This window comes from Budorcas taxicolor, chromosome X, assembly GCF_023091745.1.
Source record: "Budorcas taxicolor isolate Tak-1 chromosome X, Takin1.1, whole genome shotgun sequence".
NCBI lineage: Eukaryota > Metazoa > Chordata > Mammalia > Artiodactyla > Bovidae > Budorcas > Budorcas taxicolor.
In genome coordinates, this window is record NC_068935.1 from 80,078,189 (window position 1) to 80,102,998 (window position 24,810).

Below are 24,810 nucleotides of genomic sequence, written 5' to 3' on the forward strand. Positions count from 1 at the left end.
AAAGATCTTTCACATAGAGCACTTATCAGTTTAGATAAATCTATTTTCTATACTTAATGGTTACATTTAACTTCTAAATTTAACAAATGCTATTATTTAGAATTCAGCAAGCATCTAAACTACAATTAATTTGCAACCACACAAGGTTTTATGAAAAAACAAAGCAAAATACTAGAGGAGGTCTTGTTTGTAACTTGAGACATCTCCTGAGTAGCCAGGTAAAGGGAAAAGCAACCCCCTCCAACAGCCCACAGTACATTTTTCCCCAAAGAACTAAGCAAAAGTCATTCTCAAAACAAATCATTTTGATCACATCAGCTCCTTTAAATAATTAATACATTCAGAGGACAACGGGAAGATTCTGAGCTAAACCGATTCCCCCCCACCAAGGTGAAGACTGCATCAAACCAAGCTGCCATTTTTTGAGCCTCACAGTTATTTGTAACAAGACCAATCCTCACGGTGGGGGCTGGAGAGAGAGACCCTTCAGGCAAGAAGTGGTGAAAACTTGGCAAACTCACTCCCCTTAGAGAGGACTATACAGATCTCTTAAGAAGCAACTCGGGGAAGATGGTAGGGGATAGAAGAGCGAGGGGGGTAGGTAGGGGGTGGAGGGCAGAGAGGGAGGGGGTGAGCTCTAAGTAAAATGAAGAAGAAAAACAAACAAACAAGAAAACCGAAGGAAAAAAGAAAACAGAGCCTACTGAGGAGACGCGGTAGCGCCGGCTTCGGCTCCGGTGGCAATGGCCACAGCGATGGCAAAGGCAGGCCTAGAAGAGACGAGGGGCTGCGCCTCCAGCGGCGCCGGCCTCCTGCGGCTTCACGGAGTTGTAGTGCGCCCCGAAGTTGCAGGTGTAGCGCACGTAGACCAGGATTAGCGGCTTCCTGGTGTACTCCTCTCCAATGACGACGGCTGGCGAGTTAGCCTGGATCACCTCGATGGGGGTCTGCAGGACGTGTGACAGGGCCCTCAGCTCCAGCTGGCCTCCCCACGATGCACTGCCCACGATGTCGTCGCAGTAGCTCAAGAAGTAGTCGCGGCTGCAGGCGTCACCGGGTTCGAGGTCGCTGAAGAAAGGCAAGAAATCATCGACGTGCTTCCGCATGTACTCGGCAGTGCGTCTCCGCAGGCTCTCCACAGTCACGGAGAACACCAGTTGGTCTTGGATGGCACGATACATGCAGTGGCTATCAGTCGGCATATCCTTCATCTCTAGATGCTTGGCCCCCAGGATGGCGCTGAGCTTCTCTTCCTCGTCTTGGCGGAAGCTGGCCAGATACTCCATGTCAACCTCCGCAATCCTCTCCTGGCGTGCTCTCTCGAGGGCTGCCCTTCTTTCGCGCTTTCTCTGTGCCCTGGAGAAGCGCGGAGGCTGGTTCTCGAGATCCATCTTGGCTAGATTTTCAGTGACAGAATCAACGTTGCTGATATCAGGGAAACCTTGGAACTTCTCCAGCTCCTGCTGGTGCTTCTGCTCCATCTCGGCCTCAAGGCGGGCCACGTCGAGATTCAACTGCTTTCTTTTCTTCTTGTCGCTCTTAGGGACCGAACTCTTTATGAGCTGAATACGGGCCTGTAGCTCTTTCTTCTCGCGGTAGTGGCGTCGTAACATCCGCTGTTGTTCACTCTGTGAATCTTCCATGATCTTTAATGGCAGGCGAGAAGTTTGGTGGCAGCTTAAGTACTACTACCGTTTAGTCAACAGTCCAACCGCCAACCTAGCTAGAGTTCTTCAACCTCCCCTGGCCACTGCACTCTGCTCTCATCGAGAGCTGGTAGCGCTCACCCTATTCACGGTCCTCTCTGCCACTGGCCCACGTCTCTCCATGGTTACGCCCCCTGAACACGTCTGGCGCTACGATTGGCTGTTGGGAGACCCTTCATATGCCCTCACTAGACCCCGTAGCAACGGGTGCTTCCGTTTTGAGCTGGGTTCTAATTCCCGCTTAAAAGTCCCACCTTTGTACTGTTATGTGTGACTATTGAATTTTTGGAGAGTTTTCACAGACTCAACTGCCTACTTCACCTCCTAGCCTGAACACAAGGCAGACACTGGTCATGCTTGAGAATCACATGACAAATATTGTTAGCTGAGTGTGCTCTGACGCTGGACTTCCCATTGCTCCTTGTGTTCTGGAGGCAACTTGTCTCTCTCCAGTTCTTTCGTTCCCTTGACTGATGAACACTTAATTTTGTGTGTCAAAACAAAGACATTTCCTTATGGTCCTGGGAACACAGAGTCCTTTCAGTTTATGCCTCAAATCCACCCTGTTCCATCTCAGTGTGAGAAACAGCCGCTCTCATTCACTCATTCACTACAGTTAAGCAGACTTCCGCTTGTGCCAACAGAATGCACCCATCCTAAATTCCCCTTCTCCTCAGTTCCAAGCTTCCAAAATGGGCTCCTTAGGATGCCCACAAAGCACAACAATTGGCATTTGTCAAGCCATTTACTTACGATTATTCTGAATCTCTAAAAGTTCTAAAAAATAAAATGAAATTAAACCCTTAAACTGTTCAAATATACTCCCATCCTGCCCTACTCTGCTCACCTGTATCTTGAATTCCCAAACCAAAAGGCTCCTGAGACAACCTCCTCCTTGTTGCAAATGAGAGAAGTGGACATTTGTCCAAGTTGTTACATGTATCAAAAACTTAAGTCCTTTTTATTGCTAAGTAGTATTCCATGGCACGTATATATTTCAGCTTTGGGTTGTTACAACCCCTTCTATAAACATCCATATATAGATCTTTTTTGTGAGTACAAGTCTTCATTTCTTTGGGGGAAAATACCCAGGAGTGCAATTTCTGAGTCATATTACAAGTGCATGTTCAATTTTTTAAGAAGCTATTTTCCAGAGCGGCTATACCATTGTGCATTCTCACCAGCAGTGTATACAGGATCCAGTTTCTCTGCATCCTCACCAGCATTTGATGTTGTCTTAATTTTTTTTTATTTTAGTCATTCTGATATATGTGTAGTGACATCTCCCTGTGGTTTTAATTTGTGTTTCCCTGGTGGCTAGTCATGTTCATCTTTTCATGTGCCCATTTGCCATCTGTGCCATATCCTCTTGGGTTAAATCTTTGTTATTTGCCCATTTTATAACTGAACTGTTTTCTTTTTTTTTTTTTTTTGACATTGAGTTTTGAAAGTTTTTTTTTCTATATTTTAAATACTTGTTCTTTGTTGGATATGTGCCTTTCAAGTATTTTCTCCCACATTGTAACTTGTCTTTTTATCTCTTGGTGTTTCTCAGGCAAAAGTTTCCAATTTTGATAAAGTTCAACTTACCAAATTTTTCCTCCATAAGTCATGGTTTTGATGTCAAGAACTCTTTGATCCCAAATAAACCTAGATCCCAAATAATTTGCCCTGTTTTTTACTAAAAGTTTTACAACTTTAGGTTTTAGATTTAAATCTGTGGTCTCTTTTGTGTTTATTTTCATGTAAAGTTTGAGGTTTAAGCCAAGGTTCATTCTTTTACCTGTGGTTGTCCAATTGCTCCAGCATCATTTGCTGGAAAGTCTGCTTCCTCCATTGAACTGGTTTTGCATTTTTGTAGAAAACCAGTTAACCAGAGTTTTGTACATCTATTTCTTCATTCTCTATTCTGTTCCATTGATCAATGTGTCTATCCTTCCTCCAACACTATACAGTATTAATTACTATGGAATAAGTCTTGAATATAGTTAGACCCTTTCCTTCAACTTTATTCTTTTTCAAAATTGTTTTAGCTATTCTAAATCCTTTGTGTTTGCATATAAATTTCAGAATAATATTGTCTATATCTACAAAAAATCTTGCTAGGATTTTCATAGGAATCATGTTAGAGCCATATATCATTTTGAGGAGAAATGACATCTTTACTATGTTTAGTTTTCCAATCTATGAACACCTGGGTATATTTATTTAAATTTCATTTATTTTTATGAATATTTTATAATTTTCAACATTTATGTCCTGTACATATTTTGTTAGATTTACACTAAGCATTTCATTTTTTGAGTGACTGTAAATGGTGCTGTATTTTAATTTTGGTGTTCACATGTGCATTGCTAGTATGTAGAAATACAGTTGACTTTTGTATGTTCATCTTGTATTCTATGACCTTGTTCAACTGACTTACAATTTCTAGGTGGGTTTTTTTTTGGGGGGGGGTGTGCATAGATTCTTTGGAATTATCTTTGTAGAGGATCATGTCATCTGTGAATAAGGACAGTTTTATTTCTTTTTTTCAATCTATATCCTTTCATTTCCCCTTTTGCCTTATTGTTGCACTGTTTATAACTTCTAGCACTATATTGAATGAGAGTGGTGAGTGTAGGCAGACTTGCTTTGTTCTGGATCTTGGGCAAAGCATCTCATCTCTGCACATTATATATGTTATTAGTGGTAGGGTTTTTGCTTTTGTTTTGGTAGATGATCTTTATCAACTTGAGGAAATTACCCTCTGTTTCTATTCTTCTGAGAGTTTTTAAAAATATGAATGGGCATTGAATTTTGTCAAATGTTTTTTCTGCATCAATTGAACTGTTTGTGTGATTTTTCTTCTTTAGTCTGTTAACATGGTGGATTACATTGATGGATTGTCAAGTACTGAACCAGTCCTGAATTCCGGGAATAAACTCAACTTGGTCATGGTTTATAATTCTTTATATACATTACTTAATTTTATTTGCTAATATTTTATTAAAGATTTAAAAACCTACCTTCATGAGAGATATTTGCCTGTAGTTTTCTTGTTCAGTACTGTTTTGTTTAGTTTTGCTATTAGGGTAGTATTAGCTTCATAAAATGAATTTTAAAGTGTTCCCTCCTCTTCTGTTTTTCTAGAAGAGATTATGTAGCCTCAGTGTTAATTATTTCAGTGTTTGGTAGGATTCTTCAGTGAAAACATCTGGGCCAAAAAATTACTGTTGGGGAAGCATTAAAATTACAAAATTATTTTCCTTAATAGTTGTGAGGCTAATCAAATTATGTATTTCATATTGGGTGGATTTTGATAGTTTGTGTTTTTTGGAGGCATTGGTCTGTTTCATCTAAATAATCAAATTTATGTGTGTAGAGTTGGTTTCTTTGTATTCCATTATTACGGTTTGATGTGTATAGAATCTGTAGTGCTTTTCCCTGCTTTATTCCTGATGTTAGTAATGTATGTCTTCCCTCTTACATTATTTGTTCTTTGTCAGTCTTTTTAGATATTTGTCACTTTTATTATCTTTTGAAAGAACCAGCTCAGAGTTTCACTGATTTCCCCTATTGCGTTTCTGTTTTCAAATTCACTTATTTCTGCTCTCAGTTTTTCTTCTCTCTGCTTGCTTTGGGTGTACGTCACTGTTCTTTTTAGGTGGGAGCTTAGATAATTCATTTCAGGCTTTTCCTCTTTTTCTAATGTATATACATTTAGTGCCATAAATCTCCTTCTCAGTACTGCTTTAACTGTATCTCACAAGTTCTGATATATTGATAAAAGCCTATGCTGCTGCTGCTAAGTCGCTTCAGTCATGTCCGACTCTGTGTGACCCCATAGACATCAGCCCACCAGGCTCCCCCATCCCTGGGATTCTCCAGGCAAGAACACTGGAGTGGGTTGCCATTTCCTTCTCCAATGCATGAAAGTGAAAAGTGAAAGTGATGTCGCTCAGTCGTGTCTGACTCTTCGCGACCCCATGGACTACAGCCTACCAGGCTCCTCCGTCCATGGGATTTTCCAGGCAAGAGTACTGGAGTGGGTTGCCATTGCCTACTCTGATTTAACCTTGGGGGATTGTTTATGGCCCAGAATATGTTCTATCTTGACATATATTCAAAAGGCACTTGAAAATAATGTATTTTCTGTTATGGTTGGATGATGTGTTCTATACATGTTGTTTAGATTCCACTGATAGTATTGTTGACTTCTATATCCTTCCTGATTTTCTGTTAAATTCAGAGGTGTTTTGAAGTCTCTAATTGTAATTCTAGTTTTTCTATTTTTCCTTTCATTTTTATCAAGATTTGCTTCACATATTTTGCACCTCTGTTGTAAATCTTACACATTTAGGATTTTTTTTTTTTTTTGGTGAATTCACCCTTTTATCATTATGTAATGCCTCCTCTGTCTCCAGTAATTTTCTTTGCTCTAAAATCTTTATTTGACATTAATGTAACCATTCTTTATTAATGTTTGCATGATATATATTTTTCTATCCCTTTACTTTCAACTTTCCAATATCATTATATTTGAAGTGACCTTTTTTGTAAATAGCATGTAGTTGGGTCATGTTTTTTAATCTACTCTGTCACTCTTTATCCCTTAACTGGTGTATATAGATCACTTACATTTAAGGGAATTATTGACATGTTAGGGCTTAAGTCTGACACTAACGTTTTGTTTTCTGTTTGTTTTGTGCTTCTTTGTTTTATTTTCTTCCCTTCTTTTGGATTACTCAAATATTTTTTAGAATTCAATTTTGATTTATCTACAGGTATGCCTCATAGATATTGCAGGTTTCATTCCAGATCACCACAATAAAGTGAATACTGCAATAAAGTGAGTGACACCAATTTTTTGGTTTCTTAGTGCATATAAAAGTTATGTTTACACTATACTGTAGTCTATAGCATAATGTCTGAAAAAACAATGTATGTACATTACTTTTAAAAATACTTCAGTGGTAAAAAATGCTAACCATCGTCTGAGCCTTCATCAAGGTATAATCTTTCTGTAATAATATCAAAGATTACTGATTACAGATCACCATAACAAATATAATAATAATGAAAAGTTTGAAATATTATAATAATTAACAAAATGTGATACAGAGACATGGAGTGAGCAAATGCGGTTGGAAAAATGGGGCCAATATACTTGCTGAATGCAAGGTGGCCACAAACCTTCAATCTGTAAAAAATGCTGTATCTGTAAAGTGCAATAAAATGAGGTATGCCTGTATAGTGTTTCTGAGTGTATCTCTTTGTATAACTTCTTTAGTGGTTGCTCTAGGTACATTTATAGTGTGTGCATCTGTGTGCACACATATGTGTGTATTACCAAAATCTATGATTTTGTCATCCCTTTACCCTCACCCATTTATAATACAACTGTCTTGTGTCCTCTATATACACTGAAAACCATATTAGTTTTCTAATTTTTGCCTCAATCTTCAAACATAATTGACAACTCAAGGGGAGAAGGAGAGTCCATTTTGCTTACCATACTTTTGCTTATCATGTTTTTTTTTTTTTTCTTCCTGATTTTCCAGAATTTCTTCCTTTATCTTTACAGTTCAGAGAACATCATTCAGTCATTCTTTCAGGTAGGTCTCTTTGAAAAAAATTCTCTTGGTTTTCCTTCATCTGAGAATGTCCTGATTTCCCCTTTATTCATTTCTTAGGGGTATTTTCTCTGGAGGTAGGTGAATTCACAATTCTTTTCTTTCAGTACTTGAAAAATGTCATGTCATTTTTTGTTGACCTTTATGGTTTCTGATGGTAAATTTATTGTTTTTTGAATTATTTTCCATTATTGTTAGGATGATAGGATGTTGTTTCTCTCTCTGCTTTCAACATTTTTAATTTGCCTCTGTTGTATTTCAGTAGCTAAGTTGCACCTGACTCTTTGTGACCCCTTGGATGGTGGCACACCAGGCTCTTTTGTCCTCAACTATCTCCCAGAGTTTGCTCAAATTCATGTCCACTGAGTCGGTGATGCTATCTAACCATCTCATCTTCTGCTGGCTTCTTCTTTTGCCTTCAATCTCTCCTAGCATCAGGGTCTTTTTCCAATGAGTTGGTTCTTCACATCAGGTGCTCGAAGTATTGGAGCTTAGGCTTCAGCAACAGCACTTCCAATGAATGTTCAGGGTTGGTTTCCTTTAAGATGGACTGGTTGGATCTCCTCACAGTCCAAGGGATGCTCAAGAGACTTCTCTAGCACCACATTTCAAAAGCATCAATTCTTTGGCACTCAGCCTTCTTTATGGTCCAATTCTCACATCCATACATGACTACTGGAAAAACCATAGCTTTGATTATATGGACCTTTGTTGGCAAAGTGATATCTCTACTTTTTAACATGCTGTCTAGGTTTGTCACAGCCTTCCTTTCAAGGAGCAAGCACCTTTCAATTTCATGGCTGCAGTTACTGTCCACAGTGATTTTGTAGCCCAAGAAAATAAAGTTTGTCACTGTTTCCACTTATCCCCCTTCTATTTGCCATGAAGTGATGGGACTGGATGCCATGATCTTAGTTTTTTGAATGTTGAATTTCAAGCAGCTTTTTCACTCTCCTCTTCCACCTTCATCCAGAGGCTCTTTAGTTCCTCTTCACTTTCTGCCATTAGAGTGGTATCATCTACGCAACTGAGGTTGTTGATATTTCTCCTGGCAATCTTGATTCCAGCTTGTGATTCATCCAGCCTGGTATTTCTCATGATGTACAAAGCATGTAAGTTGAATAAACAGAGTGACAATATACAGCCTTGTCATACTCTTTCCCCAATTTTGAATCAGTCAGTTGTTCCATGTCCAGTTTTAACTGTTGCTTCTTGACCCGTATACAAGTTTCTCAGGAGAAAGGTAAGGTGGTTTGGTACTTCCATTTCTAAGAATTTCTCACAATTTGTTGTGGTCCACACAGTAAAAGGCTTTTGAAGTAATCAATGAAGCAGAGTAGATGTTTTTCTGGAACTCACTTGCCTTCTCCATGATCCTGTGAATGTTGACAATTTGAGCTCTGGTTCCTATGCCTTTAAAAAATATATATTTATTTTTTTAATTGAAGGATAATTGCTTTATAGACTTTTGTTGTTTTCTGTCAAACCTCAACATGAATCAGCCATAGGTATACATATATCCCCTCCCTTTTGAGCCTCCCTCCCATCTTCCTCCCCATCCCACCCATCTAGGTTGATACAGAGCACCTGTTTGAGTTTCCTGAGCCATACAGAAAATCCCTGTTGGCTATCTAGTTTACATATGGTAATGTAAGTTTCCATGTTACTCTTTCCATACATCTCACCCTCTCCTCCCCTCTCCCCATGTCCATAAGTCTATTCTCTGTGTCTGTTTCTCCATTGCTGCCCTATAAATAAATTCTTCAGTACCATTTTTCTAGATTCCATATATGTGCATTAGAATACTATATTTATCTTTCTCTTTGACTCACTTCACTCTGTATAATAGGCTCTAGGTTCATCCACCTTGTTATAACTGACTCAAATGCATTCCTTTTTATGGCTGAGTAATATTCCATTGTGTATATGTACCACAACTTCTTTATCCATTCATCTGTCAATGGACATCTAGTTTGCTTCCATGTTCTAGCTATTGTAAATAGCGATGCAATGAACAATGGGATACATGGTCTTTTTCAATTTTGGTTTCCTCAGAGTATATGCCTATGAGTGGGATTGGTGGGTCATATGATGGTTTTATTCCTAGTTTTTTAAGGAATCTCCATACCGTCTTCCATAGTGACTGCATCAATTTACATTCCCACCAACAGCGCAAGAGCGTTCCCTTTTCTCCACACCCTCTCCAGCATTTATTGTTTGTAGACTTTTTGATGAGGGCCATTCTCACTGGTGTAAGGTCAGAAACTACCATTGTAGTTTTGATTTGCATCTCCCCAACAGTGAGCGATGTTGAGCATCTTTTCGTGTGTTTGTTAGTCATCTGTATGTCTTCTTTGGAGAAATGTCTGTTTAAGTCTTTTCCCCACTTTTTGATTGGGTTGTTTGTTTTTCTGGTATTGACTTGTATGAGCTGTTTGTATATTTTGGAAATGAATCCTTTGTCAGTTGTTTCATTTGATATTATTTTCTCCCGTTCTGAGGACTGTCTTTTCACCTTGCTTATAGTTTCCTTTGCTGTGCAAAAAGTTTTCAGTTTAATCAGGTCCCACTTGTTTTCCATTACTCTAAGAGACGGGTCATAGAGAATCTTGCTTTGCTTTATGTCATCGAGTGTTCTACCTATGTTTTCCTCTAAGAGTTTATAGTTTCTGGTCTTACATTTAGATCTTTAATCCATTTTGAGTTTATCTTTGTGTATGGTGTTAGGAAGTCTTCTAATTTCATTCTTCTACATGTAGCTGTCCAGTTTTCCCAGCAACATTTATTGAAGAGGCTCTCTTTGCCTCATTGTATGTTCTTGCTTCCTTTGTGAAAAGAAAGGTATCCATAGGTGCATGGGTTTATTTCTGGGCTTTCTATCTTGTTCCATTGATCTATATTTCTGTTTTTGTGCCAGTACCATATTGTCTTAATGACGTAGCTTTGTAGTATAACCTGAAGTCAGGAAGGTTGATTCCTCCAGCTCCATTCTTCTTTCTCAAGACTGCTTTGGTTATTCAGGGTCTTTTGTGTATCCATATGAATTGTGAAATTTTTTGTTTTAGTTCTGTGAAAAATGCCATTGGTAATTTGATAGGGATTGCATTGAATCTGTAGATTGCATTTGGTAGTATAGTCATTTTCACAGTATTGATTCTTCCTACCCAGGAACATGGAATATCTCTCCATCTGTTTATGTCATCTTTGATTTCTTTCATTAGTGTCTTATAATTTTCTGTGTACAGTCCTTTTGTCTCCTTAGGTAAGTTTATTCCTAGATACTTAATTCTTTTTGCTGCAATGGTGAATAGGATTGAGTCCTTAATTTCTCTTTCTGATTTTTCATTGTTAGTATGTAGAAATGTGAGTGATTTCTGTGTATCAATTTTGTATCCTGCAACTTTGCTAAATTCACTGATTAGCTCTAGTAATTTTCTGATAGTATCTTTAGGGTTTTCTATGTACAGCACCATGTCATCTGCAACAGTGAGAGCTTTACTTTTTCTTTTCCAATCTGGATTCCTTTTATTTCTTTTTCTTCTCTGATTGCTGTAGCTAGGACTTCCAGAACTATGTTGAATAATAGCGGGGAATGTGGACACCATTGTCTTGTTTCTGATCTTAGGGGGAATGCTTTCAGTGCTTCACCATTGAGTGTTTGCTGTAGGCTTATCATATATGGCCTTTACTATGTTGAGGTAAGTTCCTTCTGTGCCCATTTTTTGAAGAGTTTTAATCATAAATGGGTGCTGAATTTTGTCAAAGGCTCTTTCTGCCTCTATTGAGATTATCATATGGTCTTTATCTTTCAATTTGTTAATATGGTATATCACATTGATTGATTTGCATCCCTGGAATAAACCCAACTTGATCATGGTGTATGAGCTTTTTGATGTGTTGCTGAATTCCTCTGCCTTTTTGAAACCCAGCGTGTACATCTGGAAGTTCTTGGTTCACACACTACTGAAGCCTGGCTTGAAGGATTTTGAGCATAACCTTGCTAGCATGTAGCTTGAACATTTTTTGTCATTGTCCTTTCTTGATATTGGAATGAAAACTGACCTTTTCTAGTCCTGTGGCCACTGGTGAGTTTTCCGAATTTGCTGACATATGAGTGCAGCACTTTCACAGCATCATCTTTTAGGATTTGAAATAACACAGCTGGAATTCTATCCCCTCTGCTAGCTTTGTTCGTACTGTTGCTTCCTAAGGCCTACTTGACTTCACACTCTATCATGTCTGGCTCTAAGTGAGTGACCATACCATCTTGGTTATCCAGGTCATTAAGACTCTTTTAGCAACCCACTCCAGTACTCTTGCCTGGAGAATCCCATGGATGGAGGAGCCTGGTAGGCTACAGTCCAAGGGGTCACTAAGAGTCAGACATGACTAAGCGACTTCACTTTCACTTTTCACTTTCATGCATTGGAGAAGGAGATGGCAACCCACTCCAGTATTCTTGCCTGGAGAATCCCAGGGACAGAGGAGCCTGGTGGGCTGACATCTATGGGGTTGCACAGAGTCGGACACGACTGAAGTGACTTAGCAGCAGCAGCAACATAGTTCTACTGTGGTTTCTTGACACCTCTTCTTAATCTTTTCTGCTTCTGTTAGGTCCTTACCATTTCTGTCCTTTATCATGACCATCCTTGCATGAAATGTTCCCTTGATATCTCCAATTTTCTTGAAGAGACCTCTAGTCTTTCCCATTCTATTGTTTTCCTCTATTTCTTTGCATTGTTCATTTAAGAAGGCCTTCTTATCTCTCCTTGCTATTCTCTGGAACTCTGCATCCAGTTGGGTATATCTTTCCCTTTTCCCCTTGCCTTTCTCTTCTCTTCTTTCCTCGGCATTTGTAAAGCCTTCTCTGACAATCACTCTTTGCCTTCTTGCAGTCCTTTTTCTTGGGGATGGTCTTGGTTACTGCCTCTTGTACAATGTTATGGACCTCTGTCCATAGTTCTTTAGGCACTCTGTCTACCAGATCGAATTCCTCAAATCTATTCACCACTGCCACTGTATAATCATAAGGGATTTGATTTAGGTCGTACCTGAATGGCATAGTGGTTTTCCCTACCTTTTTCAATTTAAGCCTGAATTTTGCAATAAGGAGCTTACGATCTGAGCCACAGTCAGCTCCAGGTCTTGTTTTAGCTGACTGTATAGAGTTTTTCCATCTTTGGCTGCAAAGAACATAATCAATCTGATTTCAATATTGGCCATCTGGTGATGTCCATGTGTAGAGTCACTCATCTCTGGTGTTGTTGAACAGAATGTTTGCTATGACCAGTGTGTTCTCTTAACAAAACTCTGTTAGCCATTTTTTCTGCTTCATTTTGTACTCCAAGGCCAACCTTGCCTGTCATTCTGGGTATCTCTTGACTTCCTACTTTTGCATTCAAATCCCCTATGATGAAAAGGATATTTTTTGGTGTTAGTTCTAGAAGATGTTGTATGTCTTCATAGAGCCAGTTCACTTCAGCTTCTTGGGCATCAGTGGCTGGGGCATAGACTTGTATTACTGTGATGTTGAATGATTTGCCTTGGAAACAAACTGAGATCATTCTGTTGTATTTGAGATTGTACCCAAATACTGCATCTTGAACTCTTTTGTTGACTATGAGGGTTACTCCATTTCTTCTTAGGGATTCTTGCCCACAGTAGTAAATATTATGGTCATCTGAATTAAATCTGCCCATTCCCATCCATTTCAGTTCACTGATTCCTAAGATATTGGTGTTCAGTCTTGCCGTCTCCTGCCCGACCACATCCAATTTACTTTGATCCATGGACCTAACATTCCAGATTCCTATGCAGTATTGTACTTTACAGCACCGGACTTTACTTTCACCACCAGATACATCCACAACTTATGTCGTTTCTTCTTTGGCTCAGCTGCTTCATTCTTTCTGGAGCTATTAGTAACTGCTGTCCGGTCTTCCCCAGTAGAATGTTGGATGCCTTCTTACCTGAGGGGGCTTATCTTCTGGTGTCATAACTTTGCGTTTTCATACTCTTCATGGGATTCTCTAGGCAAGAACACTGGAGTGGCTTACCATTCCCTTCTCCAGTGAACCACATTTTGTCAGAACTCTTCATTATGACCTGTCTGTCTTGGGTGGCCCTGCAGGGTATGGCTCATAGATTCATTGAGTTACACAAGCTGCTTCACCACAACAAGGTTGTGATCCATGAAGGAGTTTATTTGTCTTTAATTTTCTGATATTTGACAATGAGGTATCTTGTGTGCATTTCTTTGGGTTTGATCCCATTTGGGTTTTGCTCAGCTGCTTGGATCTGTAGATTTATGTGCTAAGTCACTTTAGTCGTGTCTGACTCTGTGTGACCCTATGGACTATAGCCCACCAGGTTCCCCTGTCCATGGGATTCTCCAGGCAAAAATACTGGAGTCAGTTGCCGTGCCCTCCTCTAGGGGTTCTTCCTGACCCAGGGATCAAACCCAGCCTCCCACGGCTCCTGCATTGCAGGCAGATTCTTACCACTGAGCCACCAGAGAAGCCCCTGTAGGTTTATATCTTACAAAATTTGAGACATTTTCAGCCAATACTTTGAGTACTTTTTCAGCCCCATACCTTTTCTACTCTTTTTCTGGGACTCTGCTAGGAACTTTAGATACTTTGTTGTTGTCTCACAGGTCCCTGAATCTCTGTTCAGTTTTTAAAAATTAATAGACTGTGTTTTTTAGAGCAGTTTTAGGTTTACAGCAAAATTGAAAGGAAAATTATATAGTGTTCCTGTATCCTCTGCCCCCCAAATAATATTCTGCAGCAGAGTGGTACCTTTGTTACAATCAATGAACCTAAACTGATGCATCATTATCACCCCAAATCTGATTGATATTAGCATTCACTTTTGGTGTTGTACATTCCATTCATTTGGTAAAGTGTATAATGACATGTATCCACCATTAAAGTATCTTACAGAATAGTTTCACTGCCCTAAAAATCTTCTGTGCTTTACTTTTCCAGCCCTCTTTCCCCTCTAACCCTTTGCAACTATTGATCCTTTTACTTCTTCATATTGATCCTTTACTTTTTGCAGAATGTCATATAATTGGAGTCTTACAATGTGAGGCCTTTTCATATTGGCTTCTTTGACTTAACAATATGCACTTATAGTTCCCCCATATTTTTCCATGGCTTGATAGTTCATTTCTTTTTGGCACTGAATAATATTCCATTGTCTGGATGTACTGCAGTTTGTTTATCCATTACCTACTGAGGTTATCTTGGAGCTTCCAAGTTTGGGGCATTATGAATAAAACAGCTAAAGCCATTCATGTGAGGCTTTTGTGTGTGGATCTAAGTTTTCAACTCCTTTGGGTAAATGCCAAGGAGCATGATTGATGGATTGGATGCTAAGACTATGTTTAGTTTTTTATGAAACCATCAGACTATCTTCCAAAATGTCTATACCATTTTGCACTCCTGCAAGCAATGAATCAGAGTCCCTGTTGCTCCATATCCACGCAAGTATTTGGATGTTTTCAGTATTTTGGATTTTGGTCATTCTAATTTTAATTTGCAATTCCTTAATGACATATGATGTTGAACATCTTTTCATATGTTTACTTGCCCTCTGAATATCTTTTTTGGAGAGATATCTGTTCAGATATTTTGCCCATTTTTAAACTGAGCTGTTCATTTTATTATTCAGTTTTATGATTCTTTTAGTATTTTGGATATCAGCTTTTCATTATGTTTGTGTTTTGCAAATATAGTCTGCCAGTGTGTGACTTGTCTTCTCCTTCTTACAATTCATTTTATTTTCAGTTTGTTTTCTCTCCAGTCTGTTGTTCAGGTAGGGTAATTGTTATTATTGTGTCTTCAACTTCATGATATTTTTTCTTCTGTCCTTTCCGTTCCTTATTGAGCCTACCCATTGAATTAAAAATTTTTTTTTGCCCATACCCTGCAACATATGGGATCTCAACCCTTACCCCCTGCTTTGAAAGGTGGAGTCTTAACCATTGGACAGCCTAAGGAAATCCCTCTATTGAGGTTTTAGTATGGGTTATTGTATTTTAGTTCTTAAATTTTCCTTTGGTTCTTCTTTATATCTTCTATTTCTATTTTGAAACTTTCTCTTTTTCTCTTTCCCTTTCTTTGCTGGGATTTTCTCTCTTTTCCCACTTTTTTTGGGCACATTTGTTGCTGAAACATTTTTATAATGATCCTTTTAAAGTTTTTTATCAGATAATTCTAACATCTCTGTCATCTTGGTTTGGGCATCTATCTATTGTCTTTTTTTAAAATTCAGTTTGAGATCATCTGGTTCTTGAGTGTTATTTGTTTGCAATCTGGGCATTTGGGTATTATGTCATTGGGATAAATGAGACTCTGAATCTCACTTAAACTATCTATTTTAGCTGGCCTTCTCTGACACTGCCACCAGTAAGGAAGAGGGCTGTCACACCATTACTACCAGGTGGAGGTAGAAGTCTAGGTTTCTCACTTAGCCTCGACTGATCCCAAAGGGGGACTCCTCATTACTCCTGGACAGGGTTGAGAGTTTCTGTTCCACTAGGTTCCCGCTGATAGCTTCCTGCCTGGGAGGGGTCAGAGTGCAGAGTTACTGCTTCTTTTGTTACTATCTCTTCTGACCCTTGGGATGTGAGGTTGGTCTCTTTACCACTGGGTGATGGTGAAATTCCTGACTCTTGGTTAGATCTTCTCTGACCTTATGTCAGGGGCAGAAGGTGAGGGGCAACTCATTACTGCCAGGTGGGGTGAAATTGTAGGCTCCCCACATTGTCTCTGCTGACGTGGTGCACGTGTGGCCTGTGGAAATAAAAGTCTCTTCTCTGTAATTGGCCTTCTCTGACACTACACCAGCAAGGAGAGGATTGAGAGTATTGGGACATGTCATTATAGCCTCAGGAGGATGGAAGTGTAACCTGCCCCCTTAGCCTTTGCTAGCCTAGTGTGGGTGGGGTCAGGGCCACAGTTTGTCCTCTGGTTTGGGTTGGAGCAGAGTGGTTAGTGTCTAATAATTTCCCGTCTTGCTAGGTTGATGTTTCCCTAGTCCTTTGGTTAGAGAGAGAAGGCTTTGATTGGGCTCTTTTTGTCTGCACTTGTTGACGTATCTGGGTTACTGGCTTCTTCTGCTCCAAGTATGGGATATATGAGGCAAAGAAGAAAAATCCCATCTTTCCTTTCATCCTAAGGACTAGGTGGCCTGGCTTCTTCTCTCCACCTGTCAGACTCTACTTATGTTTGTTTTATACATAACGTCCAGGGATTTTAGTTGCAATAGCAAGAGGAATAGGGCAAGGTGCAGCTATTCCATCTTCACCCATCTTATTTTAAATACATAGAAATACTTCACACTCTCCCGTACTGTCATTTGCATGTTTCAAAGAAATTAAATACCATGACTTAAAATGAATCAAAGCAATGATAATTTTAGAAAACTAGTATTCTGATTGTTAAAGAGGCATCTTTTGGACTTTGATGACATGATAGCAATGGTCACATAGAGTCTGCTTGTTTGCAACAACCAAAATTGCCTTTTAAGATGCTGCAGAAGGGATGACAGGTCCCTTTGAATGTCAAGCCCCATTATGTGGGTTTGTTTTTATGGCCTGAAGTGCAGAGAAACCAGCTTTGCAAATGTTGAGCTTTACTATCTGTGGTTTGTGTTAAGTAAACCATAGTTATTATAACATGGAATGTGCCTTTTGCAGCTCTGCTTTGATGCCTACATCCCCTCTATCTCCACCCCTCCTCCACCTTTCTACAATGCACATGCTCCCATCTAGAGATTATGATCCAGCTTCTGGGGCACATGCCCTGCCTTGTAGAGCCATGCATCTCCAGTAGTTGTTGGGCTGCCTGTTTTCAGGCAGCTCTGTATGAATATAATTTCTCACAACCAAGCTTTTGATAAGGATTTGGTGGCAGGGAGTTCAAGGTTATCCTTTCCAATAATAAACACTGGGAATTGCAATAGTCTTCTTGTTGATTAACAGCCTATGCTGTGCCATTTGGTAAGGGGGGAGGGGCAAAAGAATTAATGTCTATCTTGCAGGGGGTTGTGATGATCAAATGCATGCCAGGTACCCAGTTCAGTGCCTGGCACTGAGGAAGGCAGTAATAAATGGCAGTTCCTTTCCTCTACTCAGTTCCTACTTCCTAGCTTCTGCCCGTACTCCATTCTTCCACATCTCTCCCCTTTCCACTTCACTGCCCCCAATCCTCCTCCCCTTCATAGGCTATCAGACAGCAGTTTCCATGGTAATCAGCATCCTTATTAATTCAGAGTTTCAGTTCAGTTCAGTTCAGTCGCTCAGTCATGTCCGACTCTTTGCAACCCCATGAACTGCAGCACGCCAGGCCTCCCTGTCCATCACCAACTCCTGGAGTTCACCCAAACCTTCATTCTTTCTGGAGTTATTTCTCCACTGATCTCCAGTAGCATATTGGGCACCTACTGACCTGGGGAGTTCATCTTTCAGTGTCCTTTTTGCTTTTTCATACTGTTCATGGGGTTCTCGAGGCAAGAATACTGAAGTGGTTTGCCGTTCTCTTCTCCAGGGGACCACATTCTGTCAGACCTCTCCACCATGACCCATCTGTCTTGGGTGGCCCCACATGGCGTGGCTTAGTTTCACTGAGTAGATAAGGCTGTGGTCCGTGTGATCAGATTGGCTAGTTGTCTGTGATTGTAGTTTCAGTGTGTCTGCCCTCTGATGCCCTCTTGCAACACCTACCATCTTACTTGGGTTTCTCTTACCTTGGACGTTGGGTATCTCTTCATGGCTGCTCCAGCAAAGTGCAGCCGATGCTCTTTACCTTGGACAGTGGGGTAGCTCCTCTCAGCCACTGCCCCTGACCTTGGACATGGGGTAGCTCCTCTCACTTGTACGCCATCGCAGTTTAATGGTCTTTAAGTGTCTGTCTGGAATGGATTCCTAACTTAATCAGAGGGAACTTTCCAGTGAGCTCAAGGGCTATTGAGAAATTGTCAAACACAAGCCATTAGATTCAAGTTTTCCTAATTAGAAACAACAGCATACAGTGATATTTTGATGTAAAGAGAGACGTAAGGAGATCATCCCATCCTGTCCAGAGCTCACAGCTCCTAGGCGTCTGGGGAATCATTCTCTCCCCAGCACTCTCAGATGTTGAATTACATTGCTGGGACGTAGGTGTTGGAATGTGAGCAAGGAGGCCAAGAGATTGAGCAACAGAGAGCCAACTTCATTAAAGGGTATGTCACTGAAGATTTTTTCTTTCCTTCTCTTCCCATCTGTCCCTTCACGGTCTCAGGTCATAAGTGTTTCCTGATCTACTCACGCTGGGTTTCCATACTCACCCTAATCTTGTTCTTGATGGTACTCCTATCTCTCAACTGCTTTGCTCATTCATCAGTCCTATGAGACACCAGGCACTGTGCTAGGCACTGTGGATATAACCATGAACACAATAGACAAAGATCTCTAACCTCAAGGAGCTTACAGTCAAAAAACAAAGAGCTATTGAATGACATGCACAATTGAAACCGAGCTTTGGAACAATCTCACTCTTAACTAGGGCCCCAGACCTTTTTCTCCCTTTGTTCCTTCTTATCAGTGGTCTATATACTCAGTGTAGCTTCTGCTTCCCCACCTGCTAAGGGATCCCATGCATTCACATGGACAGTGTGAAACTCATTACTATTACCAGTGGCATGAGGTTAGATGTAAGAGTGAGTCTTTTGGGAGAAATGGCCACGTGAGCCCCCCAAATCCTGAGGTCCCTTCAGAAATAGAAAAGTTCCCTGTTCACCACCAGGACAGAGGAGAACAGCCATTTACAGTCGTCTGGCACCTTCTGGCTGCGTCAGTCTTGGCCTTTCCTGCCCTCTTCATTAACCTTCTGTTTTGGTTTCTTGGTCAGCCTCCATCTCCTGATCATTCTCACTTTGCCAGTTGAGAGAAAAGGAAACTGCACTTGCCCTGCTCAGCAAGTGGAAGAGTTGAATAGGATGGATGTGAGTGTGAGGTGTGCAGGAAGATGCCCCCTGGCATAGTGAAAGAATTTGACTAAACCAGTAAGTGCAGAAGATGGAAACTATCATGATCTCTGGGTCAACTGAGAAATTGGAGATGACCCCCAGGCCTCCCAAGATCACTGATTGGGATCTGCTTTCTGAATGTGACAAAGTCAACTACTGACCACATGATCCTGGGACTGAGGGTTGACAAGATTAGCAAATAAAGACACAGGACTCCATTAAGTTTGAGTTTCAGATAAACAATGAACAGAGTTTTAGTATAAGTATATCCCATGCAATAGTTGGCACATACTTATGCTGAAACATTATTGCTTATGTGAAACTCTGATTTAACTGGCATCCTATATTCTATTTGGTAACCCTATGTGGGTGGGGTAAAATTGCTGTTAGAGAAAGACTAGCTTTTTTGGGTCTGTTTCCAGGGGAATAAAATAGGACCAGTAGAGAGCTGGGCCTGGGTCTGAGAGCAGGAAGAAGGATTTCATTGGCAGGGCACTTGATGACAGCCATGAGGAACCCTCCTTGGGTAACTTGGAATCAGAAACCTTGGAGAGTCCTTCCAGCTCTGACAGTCTCTGAGTCTCAGAATCTTCAGGGATTTTAAAAGAATGGAGTGGGAAGATGATGGAGAAGGATAAGACTAAGAATTAGAAGCCTCCAAAGAGCCTTGACCACTTTTTTTTTTTTTTTTGGTGTTATGATAGTAGGATGCATGCAGATGTGTCAGCTGGGTCCATGGCTTTCTCTGTACAGATTAGAAGTCAAGGCTTCTAGAATATTCCAAAAGTTCATGCTGTCATTGATTCTGTTCTTGAATTTCTGACACCCATTTTCCAAGATAGCACTGCCTGGAGGGAAGCCCGTCCCAGGGCAGGCCCAGTTGAACTTTTTCCTCAGTGCCCATCCCCTCCTCTTAATGACACTGACAGCAGCCACCTACACGTGGACACCATTTCACAGCTCACAGAGTGACTGGCCATTCGTTCCTTGCCTGGATTCTCACAAGTCCGAGAAGGAGTATTCATCACCTGTTTACATTTGAGGAAGACAAACCCAAGAGATTTGCCCAGTACCAGCCAAACCATTCAGCTCTCCACCCACTCAGGCATTTTTAATGAACAGCAGTGCATGCCTGCTGTGTGGCCCATGTTAGGGTATGAGATCCATTACCACCTATTTTCTGCCCCTGAGAGCTCCTGACCAAGGTGGGAGGTGGAGGAGTCAGGGCCTTTGGATGGACAGATGCATGAAGAGGCAGGAATAACAAAATTCAAGTCTGGACTGAGTATGAATGAGGAAGCCCCCCTCAGGGCTGGCTCTGTGGAGACCATGACCACTCAGAGGCTACACGTTCTTCCTCTGTGGCAGGCAGCACGTCCTCTTTTTTCAGACTAGCTACAGTCTCCACTTGCTGCCTTAGCTCTGCCCCCTGGAAGTGCCCCTGGACTCTGTACATTTGGCCCTCAGTCCACCCCGGCCAGGCAGAGGCAGCTTCTCCTGGGAAGGGAACTGCAGATCCTTTCTCTGCTTTGCTTCCCAGGGCCTTGCAAGGCTTCCCCTTCCCTACCCCATCCCATCCTTTTGTCCAGTAGAATCTCTCATGGGATGCCAATTGGATGGAGATTAAAAGAGAGCTGTTGCTCTGTTTCAAGTGGGAGTTGGAAAGTCCAGAGTCATTTGCTCAGCCCCTCACTGCAGTAGCCCCCACAGCAGGTTGCTGGAAGCCCAGGGTCAGCAGAACACACTCTAGAAACCAGCAGCTAGCTTCACATGCCATTGCAGGACCTGCTTGCCCCTCAGATCCCTCTCACAAGAGGTGGCCCCAACCAAGCTTCTAATTTGCTCTCTCGGCCTTGTAAGAAGTGCTCATCCTCTTGCGTTTCCTTTCCTGTTATCCACCCAGAGACTGAGTCAGTGGCTCCTGTCACCTACCCCCTCCATAGCAGACACCCAGGCAGGACTGTTGTTTTATTTTTTAATTGAAAAATTTAAAATTGTTATCGAAATATAGTTGGTTTACAATGCTGTGTTAGCTTCAGGTATACAGCAAAGTGATTCAGTTATATATATATAAAGCATGCATGCATGCTCAATCACTTCAGTCGTGTCCGACTCTTCACCATAGTATGGACTGTAGCCCACCAGGCTCCTCTCTCCATGGGATTCTCCAGGTAAGAATACTGGAGAGGGTTGCCATGTTCTCCTCCAGGGAATCTTCCTGATCCAGGGATCAGACTCATCTCTCCTGCATTGGCAGGCGGGTTCTTTACCACTGAGCCACCAGGGAAGCCCATAGAACCCAGGTCTCCCACATTGCGGGCAGACGCTTTAACCTCTGCACCACCAGGGAAGCTTCTATCATACATATATATTATTATATATATATATTTCCAGATTGTTTTCCATTGTAAGTTTTTTACAGGATATTGGGCAGCATTCCCTGTGCTATACAGCCGGTCCTTGTTGGTTCTCTGTTTTATACATAGTGTGTGTGAGTCGCTCAGTCGTGTCTGACTCTGTGCGACCCCATGGACTGTAGCCCACCAGGCTCCTTTGTCCGTGGGATTCTCCAGGCAAGACTACTGGAGTGGGTTGCCATTTGCTTCTCCAAAAAGGCTGATGAAAGTGTAGTAGTGTGTATATATTAATCCTAAACTCCTAGCATGACTGTTTCTTTTCTTCCAGAGCTGTCTCTGTCCCTTGCCTCTCACTGGTGTTCAGTGTTTATGGAGCTTTGTTCCCCGATGAGGAATAGTCTCAGAAAGTTTCCCTCACAGGAGCCTGAATAAGGACTGCACTACTCTTACCCCAAACAAAGAAGTCAGTCTAATGAGGTGAAAGATCCAGGCCAGCAGGCTTTTCAGTCCCCATGAGCCCATCCACTTAGATTATGTGGCTTTGGAACTGGTCCTGCAAGAAGGTATTAGAGAGGAAGCGGGGAGGGGAGCCTGTGTGTCAATCATGAGGGCAACTAGGTCTTTGGGCCCTGACAGTCACCCTGGGCCTGACAGTTGTCCTTCTGTGACATTTGGCACAAATTACCATCCCTACTCAGAAACTGACGGCACCTCCTCAAGGCCCTCAGTATTAAGCCCAAGCTCCTCATCCCCGTGTCCTAACTCTTTTGGAGATTGGCTCTGCTGCCCTTTTCAGACTCCCTTTCCAGAAGTCTCTTCACCACAATTCCAGCCAAGCAGGTGAGCAGCACCCAACACCTTCCACACGTTTCCTGCAGGACTGGATGAGATAAAGTTGAATGCAGGGAAGGTTCACAGGCCAAGGCTAAGCCCATGGTGGCTGCTCACCAATGGTGCTCCTATGTAGAGGCTTCTGAGCCTCAGAGGGGAGAGTGCTTGCATGGGGCCTCTGCATCAGAGGAAACACCCAGAATCTGACCGTTTCCCACCATCCTGACTCCTGCCAATCTGACCCATCATCATCTCTGCATGGATTATTGCTACAGTCCTTCAAAAGGGTCCTTTATCTTTCCTGACCACAGGACAATCCTTTCCCCTTTCTGCTCAAAACCCCACATTGACTCCCATTTCAGTCAGAGTAGAAGGTCAAGGCTTGATACCCTGTGGCCCTGCTAAGCTCTCTGACTTCACCTCCTCAGCTCCTTTCATTCAGCTCAAGGTTTCTGCTCCTCTGCATCTGACAGGCGTATCCCCGCTTAGGGTCTGTGATCTGGCTGTGCCCTCTGCCTGGAACATTCTCAGTCCAGACAGGAGCATTTCTTGCTTCCTCATCTCCTTCAAGTCTTTGCTCAGATGCCACCTTCTTGTTATGGCCGTCCCTGACCACTCCTTTTAAAATTGTACAGCCTGATCTCCCCACCTAACCCCTCCCCACTTCCTGTACTCTGTTTCCTTACTCTCTTCAATTTATTTTCCCATAGCACTTATCGCTTGACAATGAGCTATATAATTAGTTAAGTAATTCATTTCTATTATCTGTCTTCCCCTACCAGAGTGTAAACTTCATGAAAGCTTGACTTGTTTTTATAGATTTGTTTTGCTCACTGATATAGCCCAGCTGCCCAGAGCAATCCCTGGCGTATACTATGTCTTCAGTAATTCTGTGCTGCATCAAGAAACCCCTTCAGCCTTTCACACGTGCATTGCCTTGGTCTGCAGCACACACCTGACTGGACTTAGTTGTTTTCACATTTATACATCCCCACAGCATACAAACAGATACTGGAGATGACACCTAGTGAAATGGATATATAAACATGCATTAACAACTAGATAAATATTTAACTGTGTACATACAACACACACACAAAGGCCACATGTGCATATGCCATGCCTGGAGAAATTGTATTTCTAAATTTTATTTTTTCATTGTAGCTTTGAGGGAAAAATTTTTGGCGAAATTTTATTATAAAAATTTTTAAGTCTGCAGAATGGTTGAAAGATTTATAGAGTGAACACCAGCTACCTAGACTGTATAGATAATATTTTGCTATGTTCGATTTCTCACACATCTGTCCATCAATATATCCCTTTATCTAGCTGTCAATACCTCCTATATGCATTTCAAAATACATTGCAGCCATCAGTTCTCCTCACCCTTAAACACATCAGCATTAAAGAGAGTTCAATATTTGTTTACTTTTAGGTAAAATTTGCAGCATACAGAGAAATGTGTTAGTTGCTCAGTCGTGTCCGACTCTATGTGACCCCATTGACTAAGGCCCACCAGGCTCCTCTCTGTCCATGGAATTCTCCAGGCAAGAATACTGAAGTGGGTCCAATCCTTTCTAGCGGATCTTCCTGACCCAGGGATTTAACCCAAGTCTCCTGCATTGCAGGCGAACTCTTTACCACTGAGCCACCAGGGAGTCAGCTTGACCTACAGAGAAATGCACAAGTCTTAATTGTACATTTGCTGAGTTTTGACAAATGAGTTTTTTTCTCTTTTATGGAAAGAGAAATGAAAGTATAGTTTGTTTACAATATTGTGTTAGTTTCAGGTATATAGCATGGTGATTCAGTTATATGCATATATATTCAATTTCACACATAGGTTATTAGAGAATATTGATTAGAGTTCCTGTGCTATAAATAGGTCCTTGTTAGTTATTTTGCATATAGTAGTGTGTATCTGGAGAAGGCAATGGCACCCCACTCCAGTACTCTTGCCTGGAAAATCCCATGGACAGAGGAGCCTGGTAGGCTGCAGTCCATGCGACTTCACTTTCACTTTTCACTTTCATGCATTGGAGAAGGAAATGGCAACCCACTCCAGTGTTCTTGCCTAGAGAATCCCAGGGATGGGGGAGCCTGGTGGGCTGCCGTCTATGGGGTCGCACAGAGTCGGACACGACTGAAGCGACTTAGCAGCAGCAGCAGCAGCAGCAGCAGTGTGTATCTGTTAATCCCAAACTCCTAATTTATCCCTCCCTCACCTTTCCCTTTTGCTAAGCCTAGGTTTGTTTTCTGTCTGTGGATCTATTTCTGTTTTGC

At 41.5% G+C, this 24,810-nt stretch overlaps 1 protein-coding gene across 1 annotated transcript; it reads right to left on the minus strand.

Annotated features, from left to right (window-relative positions):
* Positions 1–770: 770 nt before the first annotated feature.
* Positions 771–1,643, minus strand: OTUD6A (OTU deubiquitinase 6A). The gene has a single exon (XM_052663843.1). It carries the CDS (start codon positions 1,641–1,643, stop codon positions 771–773), a length of 873 nt encoding a protein of 290 aa, XP_052519803.1.
* Between the last annotated feature and the right edge of the window lie 23,167 nt (positions 1,644–24,810).